General features: G+C 43.5%; 1 protein-coding gene across 1 annotated transcript in view; it reads right to left on the bottom strand.

Moving 5' to 3' along the window:
• DNAH2 (dynein axonemal heavy chain 2) overlaps positions 1–21204 on the bottom strand; it is a 6636854-nt gene that overhangs the window by 1037167 nt on the left and 5578483 nt on the right. The window contains exon 71 of the mRNA XM_044077324.1: positions 10312–10460. Coding sequence (XP_043933259.1) covers positions 10312–10460 — 149 coding nt within the window. The remainder of the gene's footprint in view (positions 1–10311; positions 10461–21204) is intronic.

Below are 21204 nucleotides of genomic sequence, written 5' to 3'. Positions count from 1 at the left end.
GAAGATTTCTGCCGTCACACTCAGATTGAGAGACCACTCGTGAGGACGAAGGATGCATCTGCTTAGTCTGTCCACAATCACATTGGAGCTCTCCGGGATATGCGTTGCGATCAGAAAGCGGTTGGAAGTTATCACCAACTGCCAGATTCTCATGGCTTTGCGACACAGGGGGTAGGATTTGGTTCGTCCCTGTTTATGTACCACACAATGGACATGTTGTCCGACTGGATAGCAATCAGTCTAGATGGAAGGAGCAGGTGGAAAGCTTGTAATGCCAATAGCACCGCTCTTAACTCCAGAACATTGATATGCAAGCTGACCTCTATACTGGACCACATGCCCTGGATTGACTTTCCCTGGAATTGGCCCCCCACCCTATCAGGGAAGTGTCCATGGTCACCGTGGCGCTGGGTTGGTGATCTTGGAAGGGGCGACACCAAAGGTTTTCATTTGTACTCATCCACCAGAGGAGATCTTGTTTGCAGGTGTTGGTGATGAGGATCTGTGAGCTCAGGGGATGGAGATTGGATATCCACTGGGACTGAAGAAGCCATTGTAGCAGTCTCATGTGTAATCTAGCTAGGGGAACAATTGGGATGGCTACAGCCATAGACCCCAGAGCCTGGAGAACTTCCCTTGCAGATATCTTTCTTGGACTGAGTATCACTTGAACTTGTGCCCTTAATCTCTGAAGACTGTGAGGAGGAAGATTAAGACTTGATTGAGTGTTGAATATTGCCACTATGAATTCCAACTGTTGTGAGGGCTGAAGGTTGGATTTTTCCCAGTGGATGGTGATGCCCAGCGACTCTGCTAGTACTAGAGTGTAGCGGAGGTCCCTGACCAGAAGGTGCTTGGTGGGGGTGGAGAGGAGCCAATTATCTAGATACTGAAACACCTGGAATCCCAGAAGTCTCAGATGAGCTGTGACCACTGCTAGGCATTTTGTGAACACTCTGGGGGCCGTCGAGAGACCAAATGGCAGGGTTCTGAATTGGTAGTGATTGGATCCCAGCCGGAAGCAAAGGAGACTCCTGGAGCACTTGTCCATCTTGATGTGGTAATACACATCCCGGAGGTCTAACGAGCACATCCACACACCCTCCTGCAGAAAGGGAAGGATGGATTGAATCGTGACCATGCGGAACTTGGTCTGAACTATTGATTTGTTTAGCTGGCTGAGATCCAAAATGGGCCTTCAGTCCCCAGTCTTCTTTGGCACCAAAAAGAATCTTGAGTATAACCCTGATCTGCACTGGTCTGGGGGGACCTGTTGGATGACTCGTTTTTGACATAGCTTTCATATCTTGGAAGCTGCCTCCTCCCTTTGACTGGGTGGAACATTGGGAAGGGATTTTGCAGGTCTTGGATAAGATATTAGGGGAATGTGACAGCCTCTGGTAATAATTCTCTGCACCCACTGATCGTTTGTAATGAAGAGCCAGGCAGCTTGGTGCAGAGAGAAACGTGCCCTGACTGCTTCCAGAGGAAAGCAATCAGGCAGTGCTTCAGGAGCACTGATACGGTCTTCCCGAGAAGGAATCTCTGGAGTCTTGATTCAAGGGACACCCTCTTCCCCGAAAGGGGCTTCTTCCATTATTGGAACCTCATCTGCCTCTGGGGGAGTCCTCACCATGTGTGTTACGGAAAGGACCTTGAGACTTCTTGTGCCAAATCTTCCCACTCCTCTGGTTCCTGGAGAAGGAATGCTGAGGTTTGGAAAAGCGTAAGCCCATGGCAGACAAGGTCTTCCCGTCCTGCTCACACCTGGCTAATGTATCCTTGACCTTTGCATTGAACAGAGCTGATGGTTCAATGGGAGCATTTAAAAAGGAAGATTTGAAGGAGTCCGCGAGGTCAGAAATGCGCATCCAGGAGTGCCGCCTCATGACTACGCCTGCACCTGCAGCTCTAGCTGCTCCTTCGGTTGCGTGGGACAGCAATCTCATGGATGAATTGGATATTGGCTCTAGAGTGGCAAGTTGGGAAGCAACTTTATCACGTCTCCTACCCGAAACATGACATGCGAGGGTTCCAGAGAGTTCGGTGACGAGATCTCTCTGGAGCCTTGTAAAATGTGCCAAAAAGTTCAAAGACCTGACTGCAAAGGTCACTGACACAAAAACTCGCTTCCCTAACCTGTCCACCGCCCGGGACTCTTTATTGGGTGGGTGAACAGTAGGACTTTCCTCCGCAAGGTCCTTTTTTGTGGCTGCCACCACCACCATAGCGTCGACTGGTAAACCTCTAGACCAATGGGGTTGATCCTCTGGAGGGGAGAGTATTTTATCTGATCTCCTAGGGATGGCCTCAACAGTATCAGGGCTCTTTCACGCCCACTGCACCATGAGCTTGACCAACTCATCGGCAGGGCGGCTCACCCAAGAAGTAGAGGGCCGAGAGCAGAAGGCCTGCAGGAATATGGATCCCTCTGAGGAAGAATTGGTGGGCTTCCAGTCGCCCCTCTCTTTCAAGATTTCCAGGATGTCTCCAAATGAGACATCATCAGGGGGTGACCATAGGGATCCTTCCCCATCATCATAGTCTGTATCTTCTGTGAGGGACTCCTCTAGGGAGTCCATGTGTTTCCTCTTATACACCCATTTCTGAGGGGGTTCTTCGGTGGGAGCATCCAAAGAGGACTCAGAAAGGGAAATACCCTGAACAGGGGTTTTGTGGGCCTTGTGCTCTCTGAGTCCTGGGGGGGTGGCCTTTGACAGCTGAAGCTCAGATGGAACTGGTGGGATGACTGATGTAGGAGGATTGCTAGAAGCAAGCACCCTCTCCATCACCCGGAAAGCAGGCCCACCTGAAGAGGAATAGGAGCCCATAACCGAAGAAGACAATTTCAGAACCAGGGTCACACCCCGCTCCACACGGTCCACCCCCAGGGATACTCAGGGCGGGAGTCACCCTCAGACCCGAAGATGGAATCGGCAACACAGCCGGTACCGAGGCCAGAACAGAGGGTCCCACCCCCCAAGCATGAGATTGAGGAAAGGTGGGTTCCGAAAGAACCGACACCCAAAGGGGCCTGGAAGCATCAGACACTGTTGTTGTCGGCACTGAGGGAAGGGGTCCTCTTGTAGACATCGGGTATATGAGCCTCGGAACCGAGGGATCCAAGGGAGGAGAGTATGTAGGGGTTGCATGTGTAATAGACCCAAAGACTAGAGTGTGTCCAGGAAAATTTGTAATTCTCCTGGTGGTCAGCAGATAGGCACACCACATCCAATTCTAAAAGGCTCCTGGTGGACCTTACCGATGCCCCTAAGGGGGAATCAGGCCGGTCCAAAAAGGGACTGAAGGCTTGTCTGGCAAATGGATCTGCAGATGTAGAGTACTGGGTTCATGGTGTATCACAGAATGGCACCGACGATTCCAATTTGGAAACCGGCAACAAAGGAATGATCGGAGCCAAGAACAGGCACGGGCTGAGGTCACAGCTGGGGTGGAGCTGAATAACGGCTCCGAAGGTGTCGGAACCGACGTCGGGATGGAGATGGGGGATGTCGGTGCTGAGATGGAGGCAGAGAAACTGATCGTAACTGAGGTTGTAGTTGGCGCCATAGTCGTCAGAGCCGGGGCAGGTGTCGACGAGGTGACCTCGGTATGAATCATTGGAGCCAAACTCGGAGCAGAGGTGGTTGGAACCGAGGAGGCAGTATGGTGCTCAGTGGAAATCTTATGGGCCCTGTGCTTATGGCTTTTGCCCCTATCACCGGCCAGTGAAGAGGGGTCTGAGCAAGGACATTTCTTGTCCACAGAAGGAGGGGACGAGAACTCCGACGCAGAAATAGCCTCCAAAAATTTTTGTCGCTCATTCAGCGTCCGCTGACTGACGCTGGCACAAATATCACATGAGGGTTTCGCCAGTAAGTGCAGAACCCCCAAACAATACACACAGTCTTCAAGACGGTCACTATTCGGGAGTTTACCACTGCAAGAAGAGCAGTGTTTAAACACCGTAGTCCCTTTCTTCTCAGACATAATAGGAAACACTCACACACACAAAAATAGAAGAAAGTGAAGGAAAGAGGGAAATGCCAACAATGGTATTGGGAATACCACAAAGGTAGAAGGGTCAATACCAAAAATGGTACAAAAGGAAATACCTGTGGGTAGAGCTGAGTGTAGTAAAGATACAAGAAATTAGCAAGCTAACAGGAAAAATCCACAAAAACTTGTAAAATTTAGAAAAATATAACAATTAGCTGGACAGCTCGGTGAAACGCTGCTATATGGCTGTGCGGCAAATGAGATCTGAGGTAACTGAGTGAAGGGCATTGTGGGTAGCAGCTTAGCTCGAGAGCTTTTGGTGCATACAAGCTTGGCATAAGGCCGACTCGGTTCCGAGGGCTCAGAACCGAAACCATCAGTGATGAATAGGAAGAAGATTAACAACTTCAGTTGGAGGTTGTTTCAGGATAAATACTTCAAATCACAATTCGCTGAAGGTTCAAATGGGGGATAAATCAAAGATTGTAGCACCATATTCAAGTCCCAAGGTGTAGGCAGATCCTTGTATGGAGGTCTCAACAATAGGCTTCCTTTCACAGTAAGGTTTTACAAAGTTTGTGTGACATTAGAGCTGTGTCATTTATACCATTATGCAAATTTGAAATTGCAGCTAAATGAACCCGTATAGTCGAGGAGGATGCCCCTGCATTAAAATCCGATGCTAAAAATTCCAAGACCTTATGAACTGGTGCAGAATATAGGTTGAGATTGCTGTCTGTAGCCCATTTTGAAAATCTTTGCTACTTGTTGCTGTACAATCGTCTATTCGAAGTTTTGTGGGAGACTAGAACAATTCTTTGAACTGGGCTGTAAGGCTAGTATGCCTGGCAATCACTGGAACTCAAGAAGCCATGCAGTGAGCTTGAGATTTTGAAGATTTGGGTGAATGAGTCCCCTCTGGATGAGACAATAGGTCTGGAGCTGGGTCCAGTGTCCAAGGTTCCTGAATTACGCCACAGAAAGGGAAACCATATCTGTCAAGGCCAGAATGAGGCAATGAGAATTATTGTGTTTTTCAGTCTGTTGGTTTTCTTCATAAAATGGGAAATGAGAGGAATCTGGGGAAAGGTATACAGTAGACCAGGGGGACAGTTGTGAAGAACACCTCTTGTTGACTCCCCCCAGAGGGATGATCAGGGCAAAGTAGCTGCTGTACTTGTTGTTCAAGGGGAATGCAAAGAAAATGCAGCAGGGCTGGTGCCATTGATGGAATATCTTTTCCGCAATGAAAGGGTTTAGAGACCACTCGTGAGGCATCAGAATGCTCCTGCTCAATTTGTTTGTGATCATGTTTGAGCCCCCTGGAATATGCATTGCAATTAGAAAGTGGTCAGATTAAGTTGCCCATTGCCACACTCTGAGTGCTTCTCAGCAAAGAGGGTAAGATTTGGTTCCCCCTTGTTTGTTGATGTACCAAACCACTGACATTGTCTGTTTGGATTGCAATTGTTCCCGAGGGTAGGGATTCTTGGAATGCTTGCAATGCCATGTGCGCTGCCCTCATCAATAGAACACTGATGTGCAAATTGGCCTCTAACTTGGACCAAGTGCCTTAGACTGTCTTTCCAAAATAATGCCCCCACATCCAGGATGTATCCATGGTCACTATGGCTTGGGGTTGTGGAGGGGACAAATTGACGGTACGACAGAATGCAATTGGAATGGAGCCACCAACTCAGGTCCTTTTTGTATAAACAGGAGATCAGTACTTGATGAGATACTGGTTGATTCAGTAATGACCATCATGACACTAAGACCCATTGTAGAATTTGCATGTGAAACCTCACAAGGGTAACTAAAGAGATAGTGGCCACCATAGATTCTAGAATCTGTAAGATCAGTTTTGCAGTAATTGTTCTGGTGTGAATAATCTGGCTGAGGTGTGATTTTACTCTTTAAAGTCTTTCTTGGGATAGAGATGAGATAGAGGTGCTTGTGTCTAACACCACCCTATGAACTCTAAATGCTGCATTGGCTCTAGATGGGATTTTCTGTAGGTAATAGCATTCCCCAGCAAGGAGCAAGTTTGAAGAATGTAGTTCCTTGCCTAGAGCAGTAGATGCCTGGTGGCTGCGGTAATGAGCCAGTCATCTAGGTATGGCAACAGATGTGAGCTGCAACCATTACCATGCATTTGGTGAACACTCTGGGGGCTAAAAACAATTGAGAGAAGCATACATATATTTTTAACAAGTAGTACGAAGTTATGAACAGGACATCAAATTGTATTATATTAAATCAAGTGCAAATACAATGTATATGTTTAATGTAGTAAGTCATTATTAGGAAGAGGTTTAGCGTGCTGTTGTGTTTATTATTGGTTGGTACAACACTCATTTTTTAGCACTCTAGCACTTTAAATGTCAAAAGTTTTTTTAAATGAATTTGCGCCAAAAAGGTTATTTAAATTGGCGCATTGACCGTTTGTATGAGTTCTGAAGAAGCCTAAGGATTGTAGGTGAAAGCGCTTAACTCATACGGCTATTGTAATAGTTAACTTTTGTGTTATGCTTCAATAAACGTTCCTGTGGTCGCATCATACTGTGTTCCCTCTATTGTTACGAGAGAAGATAGCACAGTATCACTGTTTTACAAGTAAGTTCTGAATCCTTGCTGGTCTTGGAGGAGCTTGTGGATGACCCATTTTGCCAGCAGTTGTTCTATTTCTATAGCTGCCACTTTCCTCCATCTAGGTGGAACATCAGGAATTCTTCTGGATCGATTGGGAGGTTGAAGGGAAAATGGTATGTAATAACTTCTGGACACTATCCTCTGCACCCAAGTATCTTTGGTGATGACTGTCCAAGCTTCTGCATGCAAGGATAAGTGCCCCCTGACTGCCTCCAGAGTGAAGCAGGTGTGCAACATTTCAGAAATGTTAAAAAGGCTTCTCAGAGAATGGAACCCTGAAGCCCTGGTGTTATGGGCCTCCCTCTGCTGAGTGGGTGACTTCTACTGTTAGGGTCTAACCCCCACTGCAGGGAGATCTATCACCATAGGAGCCCTGGAAAGACTCTTAGGACTTGTGGAAACACATTTTCCTACCCTCACCTGGTTTCATGAAAAGATCCTCTGAGAGATAAACATATCCCAGTGGTAGATAATGTCTTCTCATCCTGTTTGCTCTTGGAGAGAGTTTCCTTCACCTTAGAGCTGAATAAGGTGGCTCTATCAAAATAAGCTTTGATGAATGATTTATTTATTTTTTACATTTTGTTAACCGGGAAAGTCCGACTTGGAGCAAAGCCAATTTTCAGCAGAGGCCCAGGGAGAACAACTCCAGACGCATGTCTTTGTAATGTGGGAGGAAACCCACACGGATGCAGGGAGGACATGCAGACTCCGCACAGAAGGCACCCCAGCCGAGAATCAAACCAGAGAACTTCTTGCTGTAAGGCGACAGCGCTACAGGTGCACCACTGCACTGTCCAAATAAGCATTGATGAATAATGACTTGAAGGCCTCTGCAAAATCACAAAGGTGCATCCAAGTGTGCCTTCTCATGGTAATTCCTGAATTCATGGTGCCTGAAGCTCCATCTGAGGCATGAAAAATCAGCCTCATGGAAGCATTCGATAAAGAATGAAGGGTGGCCAGTTGAGAAGAAATGTTTTTCTTGTTCTTTGCACACATGGACCCTGAGTAGGCAATGGAAAACTCCTTGATCAAGTCCCTCTGAAATCTTGTTACATGTGCCAAACAGTAAACACATTTACCAAATCTGTCCAATGCTCTGGACTCTCTGTTCAAGGGATGAACAGAAGAACTCTGTTCTTTCTTTCTTGGTGGCTGCTGCTACCACCATAGCATCTACAGGGAGACCCTTGCTCCAGTGGGCATGATCCTTTGGTGCCACCAGGTTCTTATCTGGCCTTTTGGGGACTGTCTCCGTAACATCCAGATCCTTCTCAGTGCGAAATGAAATCTACTATTGCATCTGTGAGAGGGAATACCCAGGATATAGCTGAGCCAGCTCCAAAAGCTTTGAGAAACACCAATTCCTCCTAGGAGGGGGATGGGGTAGGAACACCAACCACTTTTTTGTCTTAAAAGTTCAAGGATGTCACCAAATTAGACATCCTCAAGGGGTGAGCTGGGGGCCCCCTCCCCTTTATCAAAGTCAGTGTCTTCCATCCATCAAGGATTCCTGCAAGGAATCTAAGTGCCTCTTTTTACACTTCCACTTTCGAGGGTTCTCTCTGGTGGTGTGATCTGGAGGATATGGGGAGGAGTTAGAAGTGTGAGCAGAGTCCTGGATGAGGACTGTCTCCACACCTGGTCATGCTGGCTGTCCCAATAGGACAGGATGAAAAGACTCAGCACCCACAATCAGACAGTTACAGGGGAGGACCCAAGACAGGCAAGGATGTCCTATCCACAAAGGTGGAAAATGCTCTCTTCATCATATTAAAGGCAGAAGTCATGGGGGAACTGAGAATTGACCAAAGCTACCTGTCCAGGATGACGAAGAGCATTCCCATGATCCTGTTTCGACAGAGGTTGGAGCTGAGCTGTCTGGCACGGAGGCTCCAAGGGGGAGGGACGGCTCCAAGAATACTGGAGATAAACCCAGTCCCCCAGCTCTGGCGTGGATGCTACAGCTCTGAGATCCTTCCGTCTTTAAAAGAGTCATCTCCATACGGATCAGAGATGGTTTTGGAGTCATTGAAGGCCAGGCCTTCAGATCCAGCACAGACAAGTTCAGTATCTTGAGGTACAAAGGCTCTGAAATCAAAGGGTGAATCTGAGTAGGAGTTCAAAGCTGGGGCTAGAATGATGGTAGGTTTACTGGTCCAGTGGGAGATGGGGATGATATAACTCCTGACTGAATCTGGGTCCTGAGAAATATTCTCATCATCCTATCCACATCTGCATTCGTCACGCTCCTAATTGACATGAGGTACAAAGAGGTTGAAAGGTGGTCTGGAAGTCCTTCAAGGAGTCTCTTAGGGTGAATGAAATTTCGAAGTGATGGGCTCTGTAGAAAATCTATGTAAACGGCGGATTGTGGCTTGGATTTAGAATGAGTCAGATCCAAGGAGCCAGATGGATCTGAAGGTTTTTGTACTTTTTCAGGTGAAGCATAGCCCAAAGAAGAGGGATGAGAATAATTGGGGGGATCACTTCCTTGAATCCTTGGCCTTTCCAGTAGAATCCCCCTTGTTTTTTTCTGAATACTTCTTGGAAGGGGGAGCTCCAGCAGATGAAGAGGAAGATGGAAGCAGGCCTTTCAGAACAAGCTTGTTATGACATGAGATAAGCACCTGATTTTTAATTCCTGCACAAATTTCACAATCCACACTCAGATGAGCTGCTTCAAGCCAACAGACACACTCTGAGGGAGCATGTGAGCTCAGAATCTTATACTCACATGAAGAACATTTTCTGAAACCAGTTGGCTTGTCAGCCATCCTTCCATGCATAAGAGCAGCAAAAGAAAGATATACTAACTAAGGTAATAAGAGAAGAATACCAGTCAAATACTAACTATGGCAGTAAAGGGAAGAAATGGTATTCCTAGAAGCACCCACAACTGGGTAGCAAGAAAAAAGTCTACACTATATAATGCTGGAAATGACTAAATAAAGGACACAAGGCCCTTAAACATGAGACCCAACCAGAAAACCTTTTTCTATATATAAAGAGAAACCTTTTTTTTTACAGTAACTGGGAGGCTAAAAGGGTTAAAAAATCTAAGAGTAAAATATAATCTCTCAAACAGCAAAATGACAAAAACAATGACTGTCCCTACATGCCGGATCTACAAGTGACCATGTCCAAATGCTGATGCGGCAAATGAGATCAGAAGTAATCCAGGCTAAGGATAGGATTATGGATAAGGAGAGGACATTCAGCTATGGAGACAAAGTCTATTGAAGTGGCCAAAGTCAGATCTAAGACCCATCAGTTGGGGAACAGATGAAAAAGACAACATCAGATCATCTGGAAAATGGAAATTATTTTTCTTGGCAAAATAAACAATCACAAAAAGGAAATCCATTCTTTGTCAGATTCCTACTTCTGCCTGCATTTTGATTTAGACACAATATACTGGTAATAATTGCTCTGCTGTCGCCAAGTTCTTTGCCACAACCTGCAGCAAATTATGATTAGTTACTATTTCCTCCAAGCAATGCGAACTGAACTTCTCATCATTTGTGTACTGATGAAAAGAAAGCATACTGCATCATGAAGGACAAAAAACAGGGAGGTGTTAAACATAGTAGATCTTGGCCCTAATAAATTATTTTTGTTTAAAAAAGATAAACCACCATAATACCACTTACTGACCTGCTCCTTAACAGCAAAGTTGACGATTGTGGTTTTAGTGGAGATTTCTGGGGTATAATGTGGGTTTGACAGCTTGGTAGTAATGTAGAAACGGAAATCTGGGCTGTACTCGACCTCTTTATCACTAAGTCGTATCATCAGACGCCCACCTAAACAAAACAAAAAGCACACAGAGGTTAAGAACTTAATAATCTGTACTCATAGAATGGCAATTTAAAAACAAGAGTAATTACAAAGTTTATACAAATGTGATGTCTTCTAGAGTGCTGGGAGCATATGATAGTTATAGGTCCCACCAAACTGCTGTTGGTGCAAAGCAGTTTGATGGGCTAAACAAAACGATGCAATCATGCATTATTTTTAACACACACACATAATTCTAATATGTTTATTCATTCTTGTGTTGTTTTTAATGATATTGTTTACTTTTAAAAAGTTACTGCCATCTTGTAAAACATTAAAGACTCATCTAGGAGCTTTGCACAGAAAGCTATGAATGCACAGATAATGAGCTTCATCTGCTACAATTCTGAGTTTAATTCATTAATTCAGTCTTTAATTATAAACTGTGTTAAGCAAGTTATTTCACCAGGAATTATACAAAAGTTGTATCCTTACTATTATGATACATCTAGATAATTAGAGTTCATTCTTTTCAACCTGTAGGACTTAGCCTCAGGATGAAGTCAGCTTGGTACCAAAAAAATTCTCAGGTTCTAGTGCCTTCCATCCTCCCATAATGCTCTGCAGTAGCTAGACTCTCCACATTTCCAAGGACATAGGTACTTTGCTTAGCACTTGCCTAACCAACAGCCTACATACCTACAACTCCTTTTTCCAACCTTTGCCTCTGTTAATGAAGGGGGGAAGGTAGGTAAATTTCTTGACGAGGATGGACTTGGAGCATCTAGATCTATTGCTATAGTACATAACTTGCGCATCTATCAAGATCCAGTCCATCCCCTTCAACCCTTAAGACCAAGCCCCAAGCACAGCCTTTTAGGTAGTTAAGAGAGAATCTCTTGCTTTACACACCTTAAGAGAAGTCCAAGAGTTGTTGTGGAAGCACTGGTGAAAAATGGATTTATCCAAAGGATGCACGTGGACTAATGAAAAGCAAAGACCTGAACCAAACACTTAAAACAAGTAAATCCACGAAATCTGGAAAGGAAACTAAAAAAGAATCTAAACACCTAGCCACTACCAACACCGTAAACACATGCCACATTCCTTTATAAGATTTCATAATGTTGGACTTTTGAGCAGAAGCATGGATTAGGAGGATGCTGGGATTTTAAGCATCATTTGCCATCCCTATGTGGAGAATCTGTGAGGTTAGTGTAAGGGAGTGAAAGTCCAAGCAAGGCTTCATGGATGGGTGACTAAGCAGGGTTCTGAAGAGTCTCTGAATTAGAGACTCCTTGAGAAGATGATGACACAACACAGTCAATCAAATCTGCCAATGCCAATAACAAACTATGAGAATATCGTTGAACGTGTTCACTCTGGCTTGCTGTATGAACTTGTGAAACAGAAAGGAGTAAAGGCATTCAGTAATCATGAGAGCCAGTTCTAAACTAGAGCATTCTTGAACCTCTGTCCTAGAAAGGGAATGAAGGAAAAGAAGCTGCTGCACTTGGAGTAAGCAGGATATGCTAAACGACCAAATTAAGTCTTCACCAAACACTAGAAGATTCTCCATACAAGTGAAAACCTTAGGGAGCACTTGTGCATCATCAGAAGACCATGAATGAGCCTAACCACCACAGAACTGGCTCCACACCAAATAAGGATTGCTACTAGAAAGTAATTTAACTCAGCACATTCCCATACCTGCATGTCTTTTCTTTGCAAACAGGACAGGATTAAGAATCTACTTGGTTCTTTATGTACCATATCATGGTCATACTCCCTGTGCAACTCGTGTGACAAGCTTGGAGTGTTTGCAGAGCTAGGAGTCATACTGTCATGTCCAGAACATTTATGTGCAGTTTGGCCTCCTGATGTGACAATATAATTGGCCAGTATTGCCTTGACAATGCCTGTACCTTAGTCACAATGGAGGGCAGGAAGATGAGAGTGACAGCCTACATCCAGACTGGGTATCTACATCTACCAATGGAGCTAAGTTTAGCAAGATTTGATACCAGTGTTCAGAGTCCCCAGGAACTCTCATGTGCAACCAGGCAAGATTAACTAAGAAAATGGTGGCTGCCATCAGTCCCAGTACTTTGAGGAATAAGTTGTCCTGTACTGAAGATTTTTTGCAGGATCGCATTCACTGTTCTTTGTATAGGGAAAATTCTCCTTTGAGGAAAACTGACTCAACAGCTTACTGTGTCTAGGCTGCAATCTACAAAAGGTGGCTCTTGCTATGACTTTAGACATGACTTTGCAGTGTTCACTGCAATGTCAAGGGGCTGGAACATGATCAGAAAACTGTTGTGTGTTTTCAGCAGATATTCCAGCATTGGTGTGGCTAGGAAATGCGTTTGTTCCCTGTAACCTCTGCTAAGCTAATAAAACAGACACTTGATAAACACACTAATGGCTGTGGTAAAAGCAACTGTTAGGTGCTAAAAGTGTGAATGATAAGCTCCTCCCAAAACACACAGCAATCTTTTCAACTCCTTGGCTATTCTGATGTAAAAGTGTCTTGGAGATCTAGAAAGCACATCCAGTCCCCTGAGGTTAGGTAAGGGAGTACCATTTGCACTGACATCATTTGGAATTTCATACTGGGGACATAATAAATCAGACTGACTAAATCTATTTAATCTACAATAGGACTGTGGTTATTTGTTTTCTTTGGATCCAAAAAGAATCTTGAATAATATCTGGACCTTTTCTGATCAGCTGAGTACTGTTGAATGCCTCTCTTCTGAAGAACATGGATGCCCTCTTTTTTTGGCTGCCTTTCTTTGATGAAGGGGCATATCAGGTAATGGAAAAGATGGAGGCCTCGACAGTTGTAGAAGGTTATATTTTGTAGCCACTGGATATTAAAGTCCCTGTCTACTTGTCTTAGGAGATAGTTCACAATGCATAGAAATGAAGAGCTAGGAGCTCAATGATATTTCCAGGGTGTGACAGTGGGGAAATATTCAGGGATTCAGCTGGGACTGTCTGGCAGATGAGATGTATCAAAACAAAACCCACTATGCTGTCAAATGTATCTGCCACTGAACAGACATCTATTATGAAATAAGCCACGGTCATATTGGCCCCTCTTAGACTGCTGGCTCCATTGTGGCTAGGAGACATAGTTGAACTACATCTCCTTAAAACTTCGACAGTTCTTGAAAGTGCACTTTTATAACAGCAACAGTCCTGTGATCACTCTTGCTCTGACCAATGGCTTGAAAAGTCAGAGCTATTTAAAGTGAATTTAGAAAGGGCATTGTGAAATTATTACTAAGTCAGTCAGTTGCCTTGGGCACAGCAGCGAACTGTAAGACCAGCATCCACCACAACAGCAAATTCATCAACAGGATTTTCTGCAGGCTCATGGATAGGGTGGAGACCAATATAATGGTTGCTGCCTGCATATTGAGGCCTTCCCAACTCTATGGCAACCATTCCAGAAACATTTGGATTTCATATACAAGATCCTGCTTGAACCTAACCATATGTGACAGATAACACAGCATCAATGGTCAACAATGTAAGATACATTCTTTCCATAATAAACAAGAGTCCTAGATTTGCACTAGGTATGGCTAACATCAGTGGTAATTGAGAAGGAGGAGGTCTGGATGACCTTGGAGGACAGAGACAGCTGAGATACCTCCAAACAGCAAATTAGGGGGGGGTAGTAATTAAATACAGAAAGGACAGAGCAAGGAAGGTAAAGCAGCAGGGAACCTATTAACCAACAAACAGGGAATGGAGTTCTTGCGGAAATTGGAAGTGCTACAGTTTTATGGGGGGGGGGGCAACTAGAAGCTGACAGGGCTAGGGAAATAGAGATAAGGTGACGGTTATAGGCAGGTATAGATAAAAGTATGATGTTAAGAACAGCAAATATTGAGAGGATTCATTTCAGTAATGGAATGAAAAAAAGGGCTTTGCAATCAAGCTAAGACAAGAAGAGGTTGAGAGGGGAGTATATAGACTGTAATATAAAGAGACAGGGCAGACGGGGGACACCATCTCAATTGTTGGGGATCTTTGGGTCTTATTATGGGAAACTTTATATTGCTAAAGAAAAAGAGGAAGGATCAAAAGAGACAACTGTTTATCTCTCTCTTTTTAACACTTTGCAGATGTTCATATATAGAGAGAGAGATGTTAAACTTCACAACATTTCATCAGCATCAACCCCGGTTTTCACATTTTCTATATGGGGATAAATGTCATCATCTCTCTCTATTCAATACCAGTCTCCTACATTCTTTGACGCTCATGCCTGACTGTCACAGGTCTTCTCTCTCACAATCCATCCACCTCTTTGCTGGATGCCCTCGTTTCTTCCTGCATTCATCTTGTCTGTCCCAAATCTTCTTCACCAGACTTTCTGCTTTCCTAAACGTGACCAAATCACTGTAATCTATTCTCTTTGACTTTTTCTGCAATTGGAGCTGATTTGGTTTCTGCTCTCATGTCCTCATTTCTTCATCTATCCCATAGTGTGCATCCTAACACCCGTTTTAGACACTTCATATCCATCACCTCTAGGTTCCTCAACTGCTCTGCCTTTACTGCCTAAGTTTCTGTACCATACAATAGTACTGGCTGCACTATTGTTTTGTACACCTTACTTTTCAGTTGACACTCTATGCAAATTGGCTGCAGCCCCTCTGATTCTAGCTTTGACTTCCTCATTCAGACTTCCCTTTTCCTCAACCACCCTTCCCAGATGCTTGAAGCTGTTAATCTGTTCCACTGTCTTTGCTTCTATCTCAATTTTCAGCATCTTCTGATTTCCCCATTTGCTGTCATTGCAACAGTTTTATCTGTATTCAGTTTCATCTCACATCTATTCAGTTTTGCACTCTTTTCTCTACCCTTTGATGAAGTTCTTGCTCAGAGTCTGCCCTTAATGCCAGATCATCTGCATACAGCAACTTATATGACCTGTCCCCTCCAACCCATTTGCTAATGTAGTCCATCACCAGTATGAACAGTAGTGAGTTCTGAGCTGAACCCTGATGCACAGCCAGTCTCACTGGGAACCCCTATGTAAGACTGAACACTGTTTGTACTTGAGTCACTGGGTCCTTGTACATAGCTTGCACTAATTATAATATGCATAGTATGTATGTATTGCACAAAAAATATAAAGTTTTGCTGTAATGTGCTATTTTTTGATGTAAGTGAAGCTTTTCTCCCCAGGCCTCTGCTGAAAATGGACCTCGTCCAGTCGGACCTTCCCAGTTAAAAATAAAATAAAAATAAATAAAATAAATAATTCTATCAATTTTTTGGGGATTTCAAACCATCACAGGACTGCCCAAATCAGATTTCTTGGGGCCTTGTCATATGATTTCTCCAAATCCAGAAATGCCCAGTTGGAGTCTCCCCCCTCACTTCCAGCTTCTTCTCAAGTATTTGTCTCCCTGCAAACATTGGGTCGGTTGTGCTACATCCTGATCTGAATCCAAACTTCTCATTTCCCATCTTACTTTCTACTATTTTGCATATTTGTTTATCTTTCACCCTTTCCAGAACTTTCAGGCAGTGTGATAGGAGTTTGATACTGCTACACTGCCCATAGTTGTGAATGTCCCCTTTGTTCTTGAACAGTGGCACTAGCATGCTTATTCACTAATCATCTGGGATATGTCCTTCTCTCCATACTGCTATGGGTAGCCTCAGGAGCCATTTTACCCAACATCTTGATCATCTCTGCTGTGACCTCATCTGAGTCTGCTGCTTTTCCCAACTTCTAGGATGGCACCTCCTCTTCTCTCACCACATCTATGGCATTAAAGCTTCTGTGGGGTTTTCTTTATTCAGAAGTTGCTGGAACAAACTCCTTCCATCTGCCTTTGATGTCCTGAGGATTCATGACTAGGTTTGTTGCTGGCATCCCTTATAAAGGTCTCTAACCATCTTCTGTATGTTTCTGTCTTGCCTTGCAACCTGATAGAGTTTCTTTGTGCGATCCACTGAGTCACAGTCTAGAAGTTGGTAAAGTGCCTCTTATGCCTTTTTCTTTGCTACTAACTGCTCTCTTAGCCTCTTTGTTAGCCTATCAGTATTCCTTCCTAGCCTGGTCCGTCTTTTCTATTCCCTACTTTTTCCTGCACACATTCTTTCTTTTGATGACTTCCTGGACTTCTGTATTTCACCACCAGCTTTCCTTTTGTACCTCGTTTCATACCTGGTTTGGCTGCTTATCTGTTCTGTAGTCCTCACACATGCTGTTTTGAGGTGCTGCCATTCTTTTTCAACTCCACCTATTTCCTCCCTTCTTGAAGTGCTACAGCAGTAAGTAATTCCCTAAACTGTTGTGCATTCTCTCCAACTTCCACGTTTTCAGCCTTCCCTGACCACTGCTTGCAGTTGATTGTGGCAACCAGTCATTTATGCTGTGAGCAGACTGTTTCACCAGGGATGACTTTGCAGAGGTCTACCGGAGTTGCATGTTGGCCACTTTTATACGTAATCTTGTGACTGTCTCTCTTTCTGAAGCATATGTTGGCTACCATCAAATCATTTACCAGACAGAAGTCTAGAATGGCCTCTCCTCCTTTATTCCTGTTGCTGCACCCATGTAGACCAAGGCAGTCCTCCTATCCTGTTCTGTCTGTCTCAATATGTGCATTCACGTCAACCATTATTAACCAATTCCTGTTGTCCTGCTTTATCTAGTAGGTCCTGCAACTGCTGTCTGAATGTTCTCTTTTCCTCACTATCACAACTCTGCTGTGAGGCACAGGTTGAGATTATGAATACAGCCCTATCAGTAGGCTGGAGTCTGATTACTATGAGTCTGTCACTAATTTGGATGACAACCCTCAATCTCTTCTGAAGTCTGTCCCTCATCACAATTCCCACACCCTCCTCCTAAGTAGTAGGCTCTGGATTCCAAGCCAAAAGACTTTACTGCATTGTGCTTCTGTCTAACCTCTTGGATACATAGGATATCCAGCCTACTCCTTACCATCATGTCATCCATTTCCAAGCCTCCTTTTGTCACTGAACCTATATATTGTGTGTGGCAATTCTTATTTCATGGTTGGCAGGTTGACTGGTCGGGTAACCCAAGCTCAGCAACTGGATACCCCCTGGCCACCAGCTTATTGGCCCACAACTGCTGGGCTTCATGGCACTCGCACACCAGCCAATAAGGGCACACAGACTCCTCTGACCATTAGCATGGGTCTGGCATAGGTTGGACTACACTGGGTCATGAATCAACTTTTCACGGGCAAATACCCATGCCCAATTTGGTGACATTAGCCAACACGACCAAATCATCAATAGCCATATTTTTACATTGCTGGGTGTCTAGCCCTGCCACGGCAAGCAGTCTGTGATTTGTGTTCTCCTATCCTGAGCATACTGCATACCATAGTAGATATCTAAAGTGGTAGGTCTATACAACTCTTCCCCCTATAGGCCACCATCTAGAGTCTGTGCTGCTGCCCACAGCTCCATTCTTAGGTGAATTTTAGATGGAAACACTCAGCATGTTTTTCAGAGGTTGGAGAAACCCCACAGAAGAAGAGAGATAATACACAAACTCCAAACAGGCACTGGTTGGAGGTCAGGATCAAACTTGCACCTTGTCCATGAAAGGCAAAGAACTTAACCATTACACCAATGATGATAACTGGATACAGGTGGTAATATAAACAACCCCCTTAGTAAAACAATCAGCTGGAACACCCTAAAAACTCTACCCCTGGAACAAGCAGTCACCCACTTCAACTCAACTTTTTTAAACCTCTTAGAGCATCATGCCCCCATAAAAACAAAAATAATAAAAAACAAAACTGCCCCTTGGTTAACAAAAAACACACTAGCAACTATGCACCTTAGAGATAAAGCATGGTCATCATATCAGAAACAAAGGACTCCCCTAGCCCAAAATGAATACAAAACACTCAGAAACAAAGTAAAAAAAGATTATCATTTCCGATAAACAGAACTACTTCTCCATACTCCAAAACAACAATAAAACAAACCCTCAAAAATGTTGGAAATGTATCTCCGCCCTCCTTAATCCCAGCAAACCAGATAACCCCAGACAGGTCCCTAACGCTCCAGACATAGACTTGGCCAATCAATACAACACCTTCTTCATTGATTCTATTACCAAACTAACCTCATCTTTTTCATCTTCTAACCCCACCACACCCCTCACTACACCCCCATCCTGCCCTACCAACTTTTCACCCCTTACCTCTGCCTCTCCTCTTATCTCCTCTCCATCATCAACATCCTCAAACCCCCCCCCTTTCTCCACCATTCTCACTAAAACCTATAGCCACATCCACCATAATAAAATTACTTCAGAAACTAAAACCATGCTCTAATGCCCCTGATAACATTCCTTCTTACTTTCTCAGCATAGCTGCCGAAGCCATTGCCTACCCCATCAGCATTCTAATCAACCATTCCATTCAAGAAAGCTCAGTACCCCAAATCTGGAAAAAGGCTTTTGTTGTACCATTGCATAAAGGCGGCAGCAACAACAATATCACTAATTTCCATCCCATCACTATCCTCCTATCTCTAAACTTTTAGAAAAGTGTATCCATCTACAACTCCTATCAAACCTCTTAGACAATAACCTACTAACTCCAACACAACATGGTTTCAGACCCAGTCACAGTACTATGACCGTCCTTCTCTCCTTCCTGGAAGCTGTGAACAAGGCCCGGTACTCTGGCCACATTGTCTCTACTCTCCTACTTGACCTCTCTAAGGCCTTCAATACTATCTCCCACAATCTGCTACTAACTAAACTCTCCAAGCTTAACTTGTCACCCTTCTCTCTGAACTGGTTCACTACTTATCCAATAGATATCAAGCAGTAAGATGGAAAAAAGCCACCTCCCCTTTCATCAACACCCCAACCGGTGTTCCCCAGGGATCTATACTGGGTCCCCTTCTTTTCAATATATTCATAAACGATTTCCACAACTCTATCCCTTTTACAAAATTTATCCAATACGTAGATGATTCAACTATTATTTGTTCTGCTACCTCCATCCCCACACTTCTAAAACTTACTCAAGATGCAGTCTCAGCCACCGAACAATGGATGAAAAAACTTCACCTTGTACTCAATGCCACCAAAACCAAATTAATGGTATTCACCCCCTCTAAAGCTACCTCTTTCAATCCAAGTAATTTCTCTATTACTAGTCATAACAATACACCTCTCGAACTGGTATCTGAGGCCAAATTACTTGGGGTTCAAATTGACAGTCAGCTTAAATTCAACTCCCACCTTCAATTAAATATAAAAAAATCCACTAAAAACTTGGCATGCTCTACCAACAGAATCATTATCTTACACCCTCCACCAAATTCACCCTATCTACCATCATCCCCTCCCTCCTTTATGGAGCCCCACTCCTAACTAACCTACAAATCTTCACTCAAAACACAACTCTCCTCTTGCTATAAGAAAATTGCCAAGTTTGCTACTACCCATATGTCCTCCTCATACCACTGTTCGGCTCTCCACAAACTAGAATGGTTAGAACTACCCAATCACCTCACCTACGTCCGACTCTTGCATAGAAGCTCATCTTCAATCCTTCCCTCTGCCCCTCTCTTTCCTCTACCTTTAAAATGCATCTCCCTGATAGAATACTAAGATCTAACAACCAAAACCAAATTGAATTGTATGTACCAATTCATCCCCCTGGAGAAAATCTCTTATCCTACAGTCTTGCTCGTCTATGGAACTCCTTATCCCTATCCATTCGTACTACCTCAAATCACTTCTCATTCAAAAAATCCCTTCACTCACACCTAATATCCCAGTGGGAATGCTCCTGCTCCCACCCCACATAATCTCCTCCCCTATTCATACTGGGAATTTCCACTTCTCCTCCCCTATTCATAATGGGAATTTCCGCTTACTCTCCTAAACTCATAGACCTTGCTCTTGCTTGTATTAAGCTATTTATTCTGAATACTTGAAAGGTACCTCTTAACTGTAACATACCCTAAGATGAAAAAGGTTCTCAGTTTCTAGACTGTAAAAATTCTATAAGCTCATTTTTCTTTCTCTTGCTTGTATTAAGCTATTCATCCTGAAAGCATGAAAGATACATCAAGTGTAACCTACCCTAAGTTGTAAAAGCTTCTCAGTTTTCTATATTGTAAACTTTTTATTTTCAGCTATACAAGATTGTAATATCTGTATATATTTGTTCACTAGCCTGCTGTATTTCTAAGTTTCCTTCATTTTTTTACTAGTACATAGTAATTGAATAATTGTAACCAAATACCTTATTGTAATCTTGCTACTTGTTTTTGGAGCTTTTCTCCCCATGACTCCATTGAAAACGGGTTATTTTGGCCCAATGGACTATCCTGGTAAACCAACTGTAAATAAAATGAAATAAAAATTGACAGTGCTTAGTGTTACTCTTGGTAAATCAGTAACGGTGACAGTTGGGTCCTCATTAATTCTTTGCAAAAGTGTACACTGTTCTGCCTGATTTTAAGAGATTTAATTTTTTCATATTTGAAAAATATGAATGGACGAGAGAGGTGGCAATTGGTGGAATTAACTGTTAAACAAGTAATTGATTTGGAAAAAAAAATCCCTCAATGAAAGTATATTTCCAAGGCTTGATGAAAACAGTAGTGTTAATTTCGTCATTAGAAAGAAGGTCAATACTCTGTAACTTTTTTTTTAATTAAATGCATGTTATTATTCATGAAAATAAATATTTAATTGTGCAATTATTGACGGTGATT

The sequence above is a fragment of the Protopterus annectens genome, chromosome 7.part0 (assembly GCF_019279795.1).
Source record: "Protopterus annectens isolate FY-2018-M chromosome 7.part0, PAN1.0, whole genome shotgun sequence".
In the NCBI taxonomy this organism is placed as follows: Eukaryota; Metazoa; Chordata; order Ceratodontiformes; family Protopteridae; genus Protopterus; species Protopterus annectens.
This window is presented reverse-complemented; position numbering and strand designations above follow the sequence as displayed.